This window comes from Lipotes vexillifer, unplaced genomic scaffold (assembly GCF_000442215.2).
Source record: "Lipotes vexillifer unplaced genomic scaffold, Lipotes_vexillifer_v1.1 scaffold1029, whole genome shotgun sequence".
In the NCBI taxonomy this organism is placed as follows: Eukaryota; Metazoa; Chordata; class Mammalia; order Artiodactyla; family Lipotidae; genus Lipotes; species Lipotes vexillifer.
Window position 1 is genome coordinate 1339255 of NW_006789305.1, and position 16760 is coordinate 1356014.

Here is a 16760-nt window from a genome sequence, read left to right on the forward strand (position 1 = left end):
AATGTTGGTGAGGACTTTCTTAAAAAATGAGAACCCATGCAGGAAATGTCTCAGATTTCAGTTCAGTTGTGCTTCATTAGCTTTTCTTATTTTTATTTATTTATTTTTTGGCTGCGCTGGGTCTTCGTTGCTGCTCATGGCCTTTCCCTAGTTGTGGCGAGTGGGGGCTACTCTTTGTTGTGGTGTGCAGGCTTCTCATTGCAGTGGCTTCTCTTGTTGTGGCGTATGGGCTCTAGGCGTGCGGGTTTCAGTAGTTATGGCTCGAGGGCTCTAGAACACAGGCTCAGTAGTTGTGGCACACGGGCTTAGTTGCTCCGCGGCATGTGGGATCTTCCAGGACCAGGGCTCGAACCTGTGTCCCCTGCATTGGTAGGCGGATTCTTAACCACTGCACCACCAGAGAAGCCCTTCACTAGCTTTTCTAGTGAAACATGCAACTCAGGGTTTAAACCCAAAGTCCTAAAGTTCCTAAGCAGATAATGAGAGAAGTGGTCCAAGTAGTAAGCTGGAGTGTGAGTAAATGTCCCTGTTTAAAGGGATCACTCCTTCCCGAGGCCAGCTACATAATTTGCAGAGCACAGTGCAAGATGAAAAACTGTGAGCCCCTTGTTCAAAAAGCAGGAAAATAATAAATGTAAAATGAAATATAAAACTTGTGGGCTTCCCTGGTGGCGCAGTGGTTAAGAGTCCGCCTGCCAATGCAGGGGATACGGGTTCGTGCCCCGGTCCGGGAAGATCCCGCATGCCGCGGAGCGGCTGGGCCCGTGAGCCATGGCCGCTGAGCCTGCGCATCCGGAGCCTGTGCTCTGCAACGGGAGAGGCCACAACAGTGAGAGGCCCGCGTACAGCAAAAAAAAAAAAAAAAAAACTTGTTACTTTCTTCTGTGGTTTCTTTCTCAGCCTGCAATGGGGTTTTTGATTTTCTACTTAATGGCATGCTCCCTCAGGCACGAGGATCCTGGGGACAAGTGCAGACTCTCACAGGTGCCCAGGGACCCTGGCCTGCAATCTGGTGCCCAAGTGGCCCACCAGCTGCTGGGTTTCCCCTTGGGCCAGCTGCAGGACTGAAACTGTGTCCTGACTAGGGGTGGGAAAGTTGAGCCAAGGACTTTCCTTCCCATGGGCCCACTACTCCAACCCGCAGCAGCTAGGCGACCCTCAAGGGGTTGTAGCCTCCACATGGGGATGTGCTTAGTACTTGGATTGGGGGTGGTGAAAAGGCTTGCCCCCTCAGGCCACCCACTGAACACAGGAGCAATGCCCAGGGTAGGGAAGGATCTACCATGTGTTGCTTAAGACACTTCGGCATTAATGCTTGCCTGATCCTGACCCCCTCCATGCCCGTGCAGAGGGTGGCAGCAGTCACTGAGTGAGGATTGAAAGGTGGAAGCCAGACGGGGCCTGGGGAACCAAGGGGTAGGAGTGAGGACAACTGGAGAACCCATCCTGGAGAGGTGACAGCACACATGAGCCAAGGCTTTAATAAGACCTTAGCACGTGCCCCACTGTCTCATCAGATCTCACTCCTCACTTACAAAATACAGATTCAAATATAAAATTATTGGGGCTTCCCTGGTGGCACAGTGGTTGAGAGTCTGCCTGCCGATGCAGGGGACGTGGGTTCGTGCCCCGGTCCAGGAATATCCCACATGCCGTGGAGCAGCTGGGCCCGTGAGCCATGGCCGCTGAGCCTGCGCGTCCGGAGCCTGTGCTCTGCAATGGGAGAGGCCACAACAGTGAGAGGCCTGCGTACCACAAAAAAGTGAGCCATGGCCGCTGAGCCTGCACGTCCGGAGCCTGTGCTCTGCAACGGGAGAGGCCACAACAGTGAGAGGCCCGTGTACCGTAAAAAATAAAATTAAATAAAAATAAAAAAATAAAATTATTAAGAACTTCAACGGTGACTGCAGAGCAGGGTGCAGGGCCCTTGCAAGTGAGGGGCCTTGTGTGACTGCACTGGTCACATGCCCATGAAGTCAGTCCTGCTCCTTACTCAGCTTCAGCCAATTCATGCCACTTAGGAATGTAGGCTGAACATTGGCAGTCTTTCTAGTTTCTCAGGAGAAAGCAGAAATACAGATTTTTATGTGAAATATGACTTTTAAACAAAAAATTGACAACAAAACTTTTATTATTTTATTACTGTGCAAACCCAAAAAACATATCTGTGGGCTAAATATGCTCAGAGGCCATCAGTTTGTTAAGCCCTGATGTAATGATCATGCTTTTTGTATTTACTGCCACAAAGCTCAGAGCCACATTTGGGGTCTATTTTGTAAGCTCTGTGAGGGCAGGGACCAAGAAGATCTATTTCAGTTGTATTCCCAGCACCTAATCTTGGCAAAGAGTAGGTATTTATGAAATATTGATTAAATAAATGAATGAATTATTTTGTGAAAAAGGTAAATGAAATAATACCGTTAATAACAGTTACCATTTATCAAGTGTTACTATGTGCAAGGAACTGGATTAAGCACGTTACATACATTATCTCATTAAATCCTCACTAATAGGGAATAACATTACATAGTGCTCACTGTATGCTAGACACTGTTCTAAGTGCCTTATATTAATTATAATTAGCTCATTTAATCCTCACCACAACTCCACGGGGTAGACACTATGAAGATTATCCCCCTTTGACCAATGAAGAAAATGAGGCACAGAGCAGTTTAACTGGTCCAAGTCACAGAGCTAATAAGTGGCAAATGCAGATAGTTGGCTCCCAGTCCATGCTCTGAACTGCTACCCTACTCTGCCACATTTATCACTCCCCTCATTAAGGATGAGAAAATTGAGGCTCTGTAACTTGCTAAAGGTCACTTAGTAAATAGCAGAGCAAAAGATAAAAGCCCAACTTGAATAATGAGCTTTAATTCCCCCTTGGTTGCAGCTCATGCCTGACACAAGATATCATTAGAGTGCACCGGATCCTACAAGAAGTACACTGTTAGTAAAAGCTGAGACAATAGTAAACAAGAAGAGAGGGAATAAATACACAGAGACACAGAAACGTTCCTGGATGCCTCATAGCCTCCATGCACTTACCTTGCTAGGGAATTGTTGTATGACCTGGGGAGTGTAGCTTGTTTCTGATGGCTTCTTCTGTAGAGACACCACCACAAAAAGTTCAAACAGCTGCTGCTCCTGTAATTCAATTAGATCCCGCTCTAAGGTCTGGTAGTGAGGATTCCTCTTGGAAGATTGCTGCAGTTGTGCTATGCGCTTGTAGCAACCTGCGATGAGATTACGGAGTCTTGTTTTCCTTTATAGCCCTATCTTCCCTCTAGCACCCAGAGGCCATGACCCATGCAGGACTAATCTTCACTCAGTTGTTGCTAATGAATGTTGACTAACCAATGTCTGCCACCCAGACATACTTGTTAGGGCTATGACACACTTGGAGGACAAGTGCAGATTCTCACAAGCACCTGGGGGCCCTGCAGTGGGACCGATGTTCTGTGTCCCAACCGATACCTATGTATGTCCCAACACATACTCTGTGCCATCCCATGACACCAGGATACATGGAAAATGTCAGGTAAAAGCACTGGCCTGACAAAAGATGCCATTTTGGGAACCATGAAATCATAGGTAGGGGAAAAGATCTGATAAAAGAACTGAGTCCTATAGAAGGTAAGTTCCTAAAGAGACAAGTTTGATAAAAGTAAAACAAAAACTATCCTCACATTAAAGAAATGTTCTTTTCCCTTTTCTCCTTGGCATATATTACTAATAATGGACATATACTTATATCAGTAAATGGTGCTAAATGCAAGAGAGAAAAATGACATGTAAGAAGGTATCCATTAGCAGACTATTTCTCAAAAGAAAGAATTCATAGAAGCATACTATGTAAACAGTATGAGCCATCCCACCGAAAAGTGGATACCATTTATCCTTTTTTCTCATTTATCTCTAAATTCTGAATAATTTGGGGTAGTCTCCACTAGGGGACATGCAGTACTTACAGAAGAAATAGTCTAAGCATCCCAGAGATTTGCTTATGTGTCATTCTGAGCCAATGATGGAAAGACTCATCCACTAACTGTTTTGCTTTTCTTTTGAGATATGACGCATTCTGCCCCCAAAGAAGTTACAAGGTAGATCAAAATGTTAAGAACACTTAAAAAATAATTTTGGAGTGCCTCTCCAAAATTATCCGGTACATTTAGTGCTCTAGGCAAACTTTCCTTACTCCAAACTCCAAAGGGCTCAGCTAAAGTCAAGAAAATTTTAGGGCCTGTTTCTCAGTAGCAACAGAACAAAATTAATCATCTTTACACATCCAAGCTGAACCTGATGATGACTTAAGTTTCACCTTCAGTCAGCCTACAGAATCAAACACCTGAAGCAATTTAGGCTACTGGTAGGAGCACATGATTATTAATCATAAGATCAGAGTATCAGACCTGGAACTGCCCTGTACTCAGCTTTGATAATTCAGGTCTCCTATTTTTTCCATGCTTCAGTTAAACAGAAACTAAATAATTTGCTGTGAAAATCCATTAGATGAAGGATACAGAGCACTATGACTGCTTGAACAAATACAGCCAAAAAAACACGGCATCTTCTATATTCTAACAGAAAGTAAATGGCACAATAATTTAGAATATAAATACCTATGAATAAGAAACAGATCAGTGTTTCCTGTCCCAATGACAGAGATATCTAAGATACTCAAATGAATGACTATGAAAAAATCAGATATTTAATGCAAAGTATTTGCCTCAGAGAATGACTCACATACTCTGTTTTGGCTGCTGCACATATGTCTGAACGTGCAGCTCTGCCGCTCCCCTCTTAAGATGGAAGAACATTCCATCTCAAGAACTACACTGGGGCTTCCCTGGTGGCGCAGTGGTTGAGAATCTGCCTGCCAATGCAGGGGACACAGGTTCGAGCCCTGGTCTGGGAAGATCCCACATGCCATGGAGCAACTGAGCCCGTGAGCCACAATTACTGAGCCTGCGCGTCTGGAGCCTGTGCTCCGCAACAACAGAGGCCGCGATAGTGAGAGACCTGCGCACCGCGATGAAGAGTGACCCCCACTTGCCACAACTAGAGAAAGCCCTCTCACAGAAATGAAGACCCAACACAGCCATAAATAAATAAATAAATAAATAAATACATTGTGTATTATAAAAAAAAAAAAAAAAATGTTAGCCTGCTAAACAATGGTAATACAGTCAAGTATGCAGTTAGTTACAAAAGTGGTATTTAAAAAAAAAAAAAAAAAGAACTACACTGGTCTGCCTCACTCTACCATGGGAGATTTTTAATGCTGTCAAACATCTGACAGTGTACTGTTTAGTTCCCCAAATCTCAACAGGTTCTTATAATGAAGAAATCACTGACAAAATGAAACTTCGTGTAGAAAAAACACGCTTAATCACAAAGGTAGGTGCCACCCCACCTACTACCAGGATCATCACGTGAAAGGGAGCAGCCCCACTGACTCACTCACTCTTTGGCAGATACTCGGCATCACTTTCGTACCCACTGGTTTCACCTGAAAAGAAAGAGTTTCCATTTGTATTGTCCAACAAGAACAGGCAGAACATGAGGACGAAAACAATGTAAAAGCTCCACAGACCTGGGGACTTACTTGGAGTAAGGAATAATTAAGGATGCTGAGCCTTTCTCCAAACCACTTAGCTGTATCAGGGCAGGACAGGTGCAAAAAAGAATAAAAGGCTCAGAGAAGAAACTATTCCATTCCATCTTCTTCCCATACCCACCTCCCTCCTCAGTTCCCCTCTCATCCCTAATTCTAGAAATTAACAGCAGTTCAGACTAGTTTTAGAAAGCCTTGATCAGAGTGGATTTTATTTCTACCTTCATATTATTGTCTTTATATTCCCAAATAAGGTATCAAAGGTAAAACACCAACCTGGCTAAAGAAAAATCTCAATACAGAACACACTATGAATTTAGATTAACAGGAAAATGTGAGGCTAAGAAAGATTACCAAATAAGTTTATGAAGTAATATTTATGATGCCTTTATGATGCCTCTAAGCCACCTCTAATGCCAAACTAAACTGAACTTTACTCTGAATTCCTATAGTACTCAAATGGCTTTGAACTGCTCTTATTTTCCACAATTGGATTTTAAGTATCTTGAGGCTAAGGGCTTTGTTTTTAGAAGGGAATGTTCTGTACAATACTAGGCACATTGTCAATTTACAAAAAAAAAAAAGAAAGAAAGAAAGAAAACAACCAAAACACAAAACAAAACATCGTGAACAGGTGAACGAAAAATTTCTAAATTAAGTCTGAAAAGTTAAAGCAAAAATTTAAAATATAAAGAAAGGGAAAACATTTTAATGTATCAGGAAAAAAAAGGACTAGGGGTCATAAATGAAAAATGTATGGAAGTTTGATTGTATAAAAATGTAGAATTCCTAATCTAATAAAAAATCATTAGCAAATTCAAAAGGTAAATAAACTGGGGGAATATTTGAAATCCACATTGCAGACGCAAGGCTAAGTTTCTTAATATTTAAATAGCTGTTACAAATGAATAAGTAAAAACACAGCACAACAAAAAAATGAATAAAAGAGTAGGAATAGGCAATTTATAGAAAAAGATTGATAACTATTGATAAACATAACTGTCCAAATTCATAATTAATAAAATAAATTTAATAAATTAAAACAATAAGATACACTTTTCAACCATGATACTGGCAAAAAATAAAAAGCTCTAATAAAACACAGTATTAATGAAGATTACAAGGAAAAAAACATTTTCAAAAGCTCTTCATAGAAATATAAAGCTGTGTTTTTGTTTTTTTTTTTGCGGTATGCGGGCCTCTCACTGTTGTGGCCTCTCCCGTTGCGGAGCACAGGCTCTGGACACGCAGGCCCAGCGGCCATGGCTCACGGACCCAGCCGCTCCGCGGCATGTGGGATCTTCCCAGACCGGGGCACGAACCCGTGTCCCCTGCATCGGCAGGCGGACTCTCAACCACTGCGCCACCAGGGAAGCCCAAAGCTGTTTTTTTTTAAGCTGTTAAAATCTATTTGTGAGACAATTTGTCACAAGTTATAAAAATTTTAATTTATGTGTTCTTTAAAGTATGTGTTCTTTGATTAAGTACACTGCTAGGAACTTATTCTACAGATGTATTCTTACCAACATACAAAAAATATATAAACAAACAAAAAATCTATATCTATATATCTACCTATTTATAAAACTTAATTATAAATTATATATAATTTATAAAACTTAATTATCCACAGGTTAAATAAAATGTTAGAAACAGCCAAAATGTCTACCAGCTAAATAAAATTCTTTTACATCTATACCAAGAAATACAGTACAGCTATGTGGATCTCTATGTGTTGATAACAAAAGAGCTCCAAAGTATATTAATTATATATTTTTTAAAACAGCAAGATATACAAAGTCTGAATAGTATAAAACTATTTGGGGAGAAAAAATATTTGCATGTGCATAAGATTTTCTGGGATTAGCAGGAGGAGGTTTGGGAAACTGGCTTTCCGTTTTATGTTATTTTATATTATTGTAATTTCTTGCTGTGCTCATTTTAATTTTGCAATAAGGAAGAAGAGAACATAAAAAAAAATACTGTCTCTTCATTAGATATGTGGGAAAGGTACACAAGATACGTTACAGAAAAAGCAGGTATTTAAATATTGTGTACTGTACAGGTTTTATAACTTCAAACTAACTACAATTACAAAAAGTATACTGGGGCTATAAAATATTGTTCAGTATGAAAGAACAAACACTGTGAGCTCCTGAGTCCTATTTGTATCCTTAGCACCAAGCACCTCTTGGGAGCCCATGAAGTGTTTGGAAAGAAAAAAAAAAAAAGAAAGAGGGAAGGGAGGAAAGGTAATTTACCTGGAAAAGACCTTACAAAAGATCATTTAAATGGCTTTAACATATTCACATCTATAGGTTTTGACGATCTGCATTCCAAGACACTGAATGAAGGTTAAGGGATTTATAAGCCAATAGGAAAATCTGTTGAGAATCTGTAGGGATCAAAAAAGTACTAGGTTGTCCCTTTTTTTAAATGTGACTTCAACACACAAAATTATAATTTTGAAGAAGGACAATAAATCATTTTGTGATACCTGATAACTGAGAGTTAAGAACTGTTTAGGTTGCAACAGATTTGGTTAAAACCTAGCATGTTCTGGCAGAGTAGGTAAATATAATCATCTGGTTCTATGAGGCATTGTGGATATACAGACAAAAGCTTAAGGAGGTAAACAAAAGTCTGAGAACTGTGACTCTTGAGCCAGGAGATCCTCAGGCATGAGAGAAATTCCTCGGGTCCACTGAAGGAGTTGGCCACAGAGACTGAGTAAATGCATATTTCCTTTGAGCCACGCAAAAGAAAAATTTGTAGGGACTACTCCTTTTTGTGTGTGTATGTGTTAGAAGTTGGCAGTTTATGCTCTTGATTTTTTTCTTTTCAATAATGATACAGTGAAAAAAAGGATTTGGCTCTTCAAAAACTTTTCTTAGAGCCAAATTTACTAAAATATTCCTAATCCATAAAGCATTCAAATAAAATAAGAGATCGGTGATAATCTACCTAGGGTGGCATATCTGGTGAATACAGTTATCAGTAGAGTGCTGTTAATATGGGAAAATGATAATGTTTTCTAAGAATTCATCCTGGTTCCAGTGTCTTGATATTTCACAAAATTTGCAATTTATAATTTATTTCCTTATCTATAAAACAATAATATTTGCTACATGCGGTTATTTAGAAAAACAATCATAATAGAGAAGAATAAGACTTTGTGGTATCATGTTCCTTGATTCAGATTGATGCTTCCTCCTCTGGCTCAGCTTCTTCCTCTGTAAAATTAGGACAGTCCCTACCTCCCAGTGTGGTCATATACACCAGATAAAGTACATAAAGAATCTATTACTTCATTCAGTAAATGGTAGCTATTATTATTAACAATAACCAGAAGTATTTCTTCTACAGAAGAGAAGGCTGAAATGTTGTAATAATTGCTTTTGAAAATATGAAAACTCACATTTAAAATGGTGATGAGATGATTTTAATCATCACAAAGTAAGAAGAAAGAGTCTTGAATTATTGAATGGGGAAGTTTATTTTCACATAGTAATTGTTAGAATGAAGAAGAGATTTTCAATGGAAATTAAGAAATTTCTGTCTTTGGAAGTCTGCAAAAATATGAAATATTCTTTTCTGTATGACTTGGCTGTTATTTCTCACTTATGAATCTCACAGACAAAAATTGCTAAACTCTACGCATCCTTTGCCAGACAACCAAGTTAAAGTTGTAAAGAAAATTCTACAATAATAATTCACTATAGATGTTGAAAGTTTCTTAAGACAATCTAAGTTTTATCTAGGCATCTGAAGAATAAAACTACTGAACTTATTAGATGACTATAGGTTGAGTACCACATACATTCAGTATATATATACTTAATATTTTCATTTCTCCACTGAGAGAGTCTATACTGACAAAAGACTATAAATCAAAGTAGTACTACAAAATAAGGATGCAACCTGTCCATGAAAATTAGTCTCATTGGTTTATAACTATTTTTAAATTTATTTACTTATTCATCCAATAGTTATTACTTGGTACAGAACTAAACAAAAGGGATTTGAGGAAGAACAAGAAATAATCCCTTAGCCTAAAGAAGTTTTATGTTTAAGTGGGATAGACAGGAAAGTAAACCAAAAATTATAATTCACATCAAACATTAAATTATATAATGATTCGCCCCTCATATGCTAATAGCTATGGACAGTTGGAACAATTCTTACCTTTAGAGGGAGGTACATCTTTTCCAGTGTAAGGGTGTAACTTTACCCTCTTCTTCCCTCTCTTAGATTCAAATATATCATCTATTTTCAATACAAGCTGAAAAAAGACCAGAAAAGTACAAGTTAAAACAAACACCAACAAGTTTTGCAGCTTGATATTAACTTATTAGTGATTCTCATTCAGAGAAAGATCCATTTTATAAATAAAAACCTTTACATTTTTCAATTTTGAATCTAAAATTATCTTTAGTAAGATGATATGCTATTCTAATACACACTCCATTTAACATGTGTAAGAGAAGTGGGAAAGGATATTTCCTTTCCAGAGGAATTTAGCACAGGTTCTTAGAGAGATTGCTTGTCACTCCATGTCACAACATGCAGGAAATCTGGCAACTGCACTCCACATATTGACCAAGCCTTACCAATGGACTCAAGTTTTTCCTTGCCCAGAGTAGGAAGTGGGATATTTACTCACTTGTAAGGCAGGGTGAGGCACAGTTATGTCTGCTCCCAGGAATTTTTGCAAATAGAGGATAATCACGCTTAGAAAGCTTTAGTCAAACGGAATACTCCTTTGCTACTGGGAGCACTAATATTATAATTTATTTTGGAAACATGTCATAAAAATAGGAGATTCTCAAATATGCCCAAGTACAAAACAATGTTCCATTTAATATGCATTATTCATTAAAATTCTTTCTTTGCTTCTGGGAAGTGTGTATAAAAGAGACAGACAGACAAACTGGGCTTAAAAAAGAGAAAAGAATGAAAGCTGATCAACAGCCACTTTTAAAAGGAGAAATTGATAAGTTTTTCTATGTATATTTTTCTTAAAATTCCAAACTTTTTCTTAACTATCAATCTTGATTTAACATATTTAATGCCCAGAATTACAGTTGTTAGGAACATATGATAACCAACAAAGTTGCTTGAGAAAAATGTTCTTGTTTTTTCCTTTGTCCTTGTTTCTCTAGCAATCCTGGCAATCCATAGGCAGTGAATCAGTCCACTGCAAGAAAAATAACATGTGAGAAACATGTGCTTCCAATGTGCAGATTATTCCCACATTTTTGGATGAGTTTATTCTTTTAAAGATTTTCATAGCTATAATTCAAGTGAAAAGTTACCAATATTCTTAAATATTAGCATTATTAAAAAAAATAAGAGAATCCAACATAAAAAGGTATTGCTAGGGGCTACAGGAAAGATGTATGAGAGTAAACATGTATTTTGGATACATAAGGACCAAAAATAGTAGAATTATTAATGTGTATTTGAAAAGTATACTTAAAAGTATACTCAAATGTTATAAAGGAAAGGGAACTATCTATTCTAGAAATATGAGATAAGGTAATAAAATTTAAAATTTGATTATGAGCTAGGAGCCTATAATTACCTTCTAGTTACAGGAAATACTGTAGAATAGTTTTCCTAAGAAATGATGGAAACCATATTGCTGTACACACTTGACACAAACAATATAAAACATTAGGAAAACTACTCTAGCAAACAATCCCACACAGATTGCCACAATAGAGAAAGAAAGGAAGGGTAGGGAAGAGGCATATGGACTAGATCAGTTACTTTCAAACTATGAAACCAGTTTCCCTTCCAGAGATAGCTCTAGTCATCAAAGAGGAAATAAGTGAAAACTGCTTTCCTCATGGAATGTTGTTCCCGAAGACAGTCCAAAACCAAAATTTGTATTGCAAATGAAACATCCTAAAAGGATTTAATCCAAGGAGGGTCACAGGTAGAAATGCTAATAGTCTGTTCCTGCCTGACAATCAAGAATTCATCACCATTTTTCTCTTCCCCACTTCTCAAGAAAACCTTTGGGAAAATATCCAAACAGGAAAAGTTGGATCATCTTACCTATAATCAGAAAGAGAACAGGCTTTGAGTACTCAAGGGATCCACAGTACATAAAATACTGAGGCATGAAATCAAAAGCACTGCAGATATCCTTGGGTCTCATTAAATTCCACAATCCATAATTTCTAAATATTTGTTAATGCTATTCCAAGAACCACATCTTAAATACAATTCCTTATGTGTTTGTGTTCTAGCCCCTGTGAACGCATGATCTGCTGTTTCTGGAACATGTGGGAGGCTGCTTTGTTGTGCCAGCAATTCTTTTTTTTTTTTTTTTTGGAAGTATAGTTGATTTACAATGCGGTGTTAGTTCCTGGTGTACAGGAAAGTGATTGTTAATGCATTATATATACATACATCCTGGAAATTCTTTAAACCTCTGATTTTTAAGTAGTCCTCACCATACACAGGAGAATAAACACCTAAAGATTTTTTTCCCCAGAGAGATCAGTTTAGTGCTTTAAAAAAACTCTGTGTCTTTAACACTTCACATATTAAAGAGGGAGGGGCAGGAAATGGATCAGAAGAATTAAAGTAACTGTGGAACAGAATATTTCCCAAGGAACCAATCAGCAGTTACTACACCAAGAAACAGCTATGACTTTTGTTCAATGTTAAAATCAGGTATAGAAATCATGTGCTAAATGAATATAGCTAATTCAGATGGGATTAAAGACAGGAATACTATTTAAATGATTTTATTTCTGCATAGTAATCCTGAAAACATTCTGAATTACAGAACAAAATAACATAAACAGTTTTTAAATATTTTCATGTAATTTCTTAAATGTCTCTCCTAAAAAATATATATGTTACAAATAATCCAAATTTCTTTATTTTGGTTCAGTGGCTCTCATTGAGATGATTTACAGACTTATTGCCTTTTCTCCCTTGAGAGAGAAGTCACTTATTTAATATAATTGGCAAAAATTTCTTTTCCCAAGTAATAGTAAAATTTCTTTTTTCCTTCCTTTGAGTGGACATTTTTGGCATATACTTTGTCATTACCGAAAATTTGTAAACTCAGGCACAAAACTGAATTAACTTTGGCTGTTACACAAATGAGTGAGAACAACACTGAAGCCAGCTTACTAGAAGGTCCTTTTACATGAGGTTCTAGGGTTTCCTTCACACTGGCAGCTGATTTTAATGAGAACTAAGGTAACTAGAGTGAAGGCCTCCATCTAAAATCAATTTTCCAAATCCACACACACACACAAACCTTGGCAAAAGCCATTCATGCATTTTTCTTGCATGAGCAAAAACTTAGCTTAAGGCTGCTTTCCAAATTTTCTAATTCCAGTAGGTCAGTTCTAACCTATTATTCGTTTCAGTCTAAAGTTTATTTATTCGCATTTGTGGAAGTGCTGAAGTAAGAGTTGAAGAATCAAAGTACTGGAGTTCTTACCCTTGGAAGATTTTTCCTTTTCCTGTTTGCAATTTCTCCAGCTCGGAAATGCTTCCATTCAGTTAAAGTGACAGGCAACGTGGTATCCTTTGTGAGCTTTGACCATAAATAAACTTGTGAGTTCTTCAGTTCCATAGTCTTCCGGTGAAGGAACTGAGGTTTGGGAGGAAGCTAAAACAGAAGAGGTACTGCTAAGGTAAGATCATCTAGGTAATGCCTGTGTTCTCAAAGTCAAAGCTGATCCCCCCAAAATATTTATCTTTCCTTTAAAATCATCTAAAGTGAGGACACCGTAATTTCTTTTTCACTGTTTGTAAAGAAGTTTCTTGGGTTTCTAATCCAAGTTCTACAACAGTGTAATCAAATTTCCAGAAAACAATAGCTCAGAGTCCTCATGAACTCAAGGCAGCCTTTGCTTTCAGGGCTGGCAAGTGCTTTCAGGGACCAGACAGGTAATTTAGGCCACAGGTTGATGTGAGACTATTACAGTGCTGTGGTAACTATAGTGAACTAAAAGGTTTATGGTCTGTCTAAAGGTGTTTGTATTCAAGTCTTCTGAAGTGCTAAAAAAACAAACAAAAACCCCTCCCCAAAGCCAAAAAAAAAGTTTTGTGCTGCTTCCCCCAAAACAAAACAAAGAACAATAAACCCACATTTCAGTGCCTCTTAGTTTTGGCCCTAGTTAAACCATTTTAACCTTTTTGAAGGATCATAAATAAGATTCTAATATTTTCGTATATTATTTCTCTGGTTATACCTTGTGTGCTTTGAAAGCACTTTTAGGGGGTGGTAGCTTCCATGTTGAAAGAGATCTCCACATGGGCAAAGGCTGCACTGGAATATCTTCATATGGATTTTCTTTGGTGGGATCTTGAAAAATAATGAAAATAAAAGTTTAGAGGAACATAATTAAATGGGAACACACTGACTACACTTAAAAGGAAAAGAAAGCAAAAACTGACTAAATATGTTCAGCTTTCTACTCTACATTGCTGTAGGGATGTAGGTCTCAAAATCAATGGTACTTTAAGCTCACAAACCACTCAGGCTGCCAACCAACCTCAAAGAATTCTCAAAATACCATACTACACACATCTACTTCTGAACTGAACAGTCCAATAAACTAGTAAAATCCATTAGAGAATTAAGGAATTTATACAACAAAGGTTTCAATATTAGAAAGGAAAATCTAGAGCAAGACATGCTTGATTGTAAAAGAAAATAACATACTCTAGTTAAGGGCTCCATCAACTACATACGCACTAAATTTAATTGCAAAGTTTGTGGACACCTACATATGATATCCTCATAGATATTGTCCTCAGACTGTGTGTAATAAAGTGCTGAGCCAGAATTTCTTCTAAGTTCTTCATGAATCTTCCGTGAGTTCTGATTTCGAAAGTGCTGAATGTCCTCAAATTCAAAGGATTTCCTTAAGAAAGGAGATACATTTTAAAGTTGTATCTTGTAAAACTCTAGTATTCTTTATATTGGTATGATAGACACAAATTGATAAGAAAAGGACTTAGTGTACAAAATTACAAAGGTGTTTTATCAGATACCTAAGAATAATAAATTAGGCTGATGCCCTATACGCACCATGAGAAAACTGGAGGCTTTTAGCCAATTATATTCATGTTCTTCTTTGGGTACTTTATTAAATTCACTCTGTAATAAAAAGTGAGGCTAACGCCAGCATGTCCTAAATGAAGTAGAAGAATGTACTTGCTTCCCTATACATTGTTTTTTTCTTTTTTGGCCGCACCGCATGGCAGGTGGTATCTTAGTTCCCCAACCAGGGATCGAACCCACATCCCCTGCACTGGAAGCGCGGAGTCTTAATCACTGGACCGCCAGGGAAGTCCCCTATACATTTTTAAAGATATAAGATGGAAGTTTTTCTACAGTACTTATGTCAGTAGATTGTCCTGGATATTACCTATACTCCTACTGTTTCGCTTGTATGTATTTTCCCCTTGGGTTAATCAACATCTGTATAATCAAATTATAGGTGTAACCCACACATGGAAATGGAAATTGGTTTGAAAAGGAAACAGAAGCTCAATAGTTCTATAAGGAAAATACTTAAAATCATTACCTTTCAAATAAAAACATACCTTTTAGATCTCCCTCTGATTTTTCTGCCATATTTCTTTGGTTCAGGTTCCTGAGAAGAGGCTAAAGAGGACTCTGTGCAAGAATTATTTTCACAGTATTTTCTGTCACAGTTTCTTTCTTTATATGGCATACCACCAGATTCAGATAAATATCTGAATGTCCTACGAGGTTTTGGCAAAGGATTTATAGAAGGTCCACATTCTTGTCCCTCAGGTTCAGAGTAAATGTTTTCTAAGCTCTTCGTTACTCCATATGAACTATCCAGACCTCTGAAATTCAGTTCTTTTTCTGAAGAGTCACAATGTTCTAAAGCTAAATTTAAGACTTTATCTGGCGGAAGTGCTTCTATTTTCTTCCACAATATCTGTGAGGTATAGAAATTTCCTGGAGGTAATGAAGTCTCTGGATCCAAAACTTCTTTCCAGCTTTCAGTTTGTTTGGCCCGAGAACATACCCAGTTGGATCCTGATTCATTTTTAAAGAAGTGTGTATCATCATATTCATGTTTCTCACTTTCATCCTCACTTTGATTGTGGCTTTTGGCATCTTCATTAATACCCTGATCAACATTTTGAGAGTTGGTGACATCCAGCTTTTTGCACTTTCCCTCAGCAACAGGATTTCTCTTAAGAAGAATCTCTTGATTACAGTTATTATATCTCACTCCAAAGTCCTGTGGATCGCACTTATCTGGATTAGATTTACCATTAGTTCTTCCTTCCCACTGAGAAATTTTTTGTTTGATGTTTTTGCAGTGGCTTCTTGACAGTGTATGAACAGCAGAACGAGAAAAACCAACATCCATGTTCCCAGTTGGGTGCATGACAAGTGATGAATTTTACTGAGGTTCCATTACAAGTAACTGTGAAATACTATATTCTTTAACCTGTCAGTTAGAATCCAAACAATTCCAGTATTTTCCTTTCATCTTTAACTTGAAAATGTTTTAAAAAGAAAAATTCTGATCATCAATCCTTGTTGAAAATGGCTACAACTTTATCTTGAATAATCCTATTAAAATGAAATGAATATGTTAACACAGTTTTATAATTTCCTAATTTAAACTCCACTAAAACACTGCCCACCTATCCCTAAATAAGTCACTTACATTTCATATGTAAAGATGTACCTGTCATCCATTAAGCAATTCAACCTCATAAAGGCATTCCTAAGATGGTGGTATAATATTACAGAGAAAATATTACTTATGGTATTTCTCAAATTGTCTGCTTTAACATTCTGCATATTTAATTTCCTAAAGTTAAGCAGAATGAGGTTTTATAAGAGATTACACATAGTAGTATACAATATTATTTTGTGATATATCAATTCTTTACGAAACCTTCTGTTAATGAAAGAAGGACCAACAGAGTATTATAAAAAGCATACAGGGCTTCCCTGGTGGCGCAGTGCTTGAGGGTCCGCCTGCCGATGCAGGGGACGCGGGTTCGCGCCCCGTTTCGGGAGGATCCCACATGCCGCGGAGCGGCTGGGCCCGTGGGCCATGGCCGCTGGGCCTGCGCGTCCGGAGCCTGTGCTCCGCAAATGGGAGAG

General features: G+C 37.8%; 1 protein-coding gene across 2 annotated transcripts in view; it reads right to left on the reverse strand.

The window, feature by feature from the left end:
- DENND2C (DENN domain containing 2C) overlaps nt 1-16221 on the reverse strand; it is a 37381-nt gene extending 21160 nt beyond the window's left edge. The window contains exons 1-7 of one of the 2 annotated variants that reach the window (XM_007462482.1): nt 15206-16011; nt 14384-14520; nt 13846-13958; nt 13089-13259; nt 9803-9899; nt 5468-5512; nt 3049-3236 (exon numbers count right to left, since the gene is read on the reverse strand). In XM_007462482.1, coding sequence (XP_007462544.1) covers nt 3049-3236; nt 5468-5512; nt 9803-9899; nt 13089-13259; nt 13846-13958; nt 14384-14520; nt 15206-16011 — 1557 coding nt within the window. Of the gene's footprint in view, nt 1-3048; nt 3237-5467; nt 5513-9802; nt 9900-13088; nt 13260-13845; nt 13959-14383; nt 14521-15205 lie in introns of both variants that reach the window. The other variant, XM_007462483.1, reaches the window with a different exon arrangement.
- Between the last annotated feature and the right edge of the window lie 539 nt (nt 16222-16760).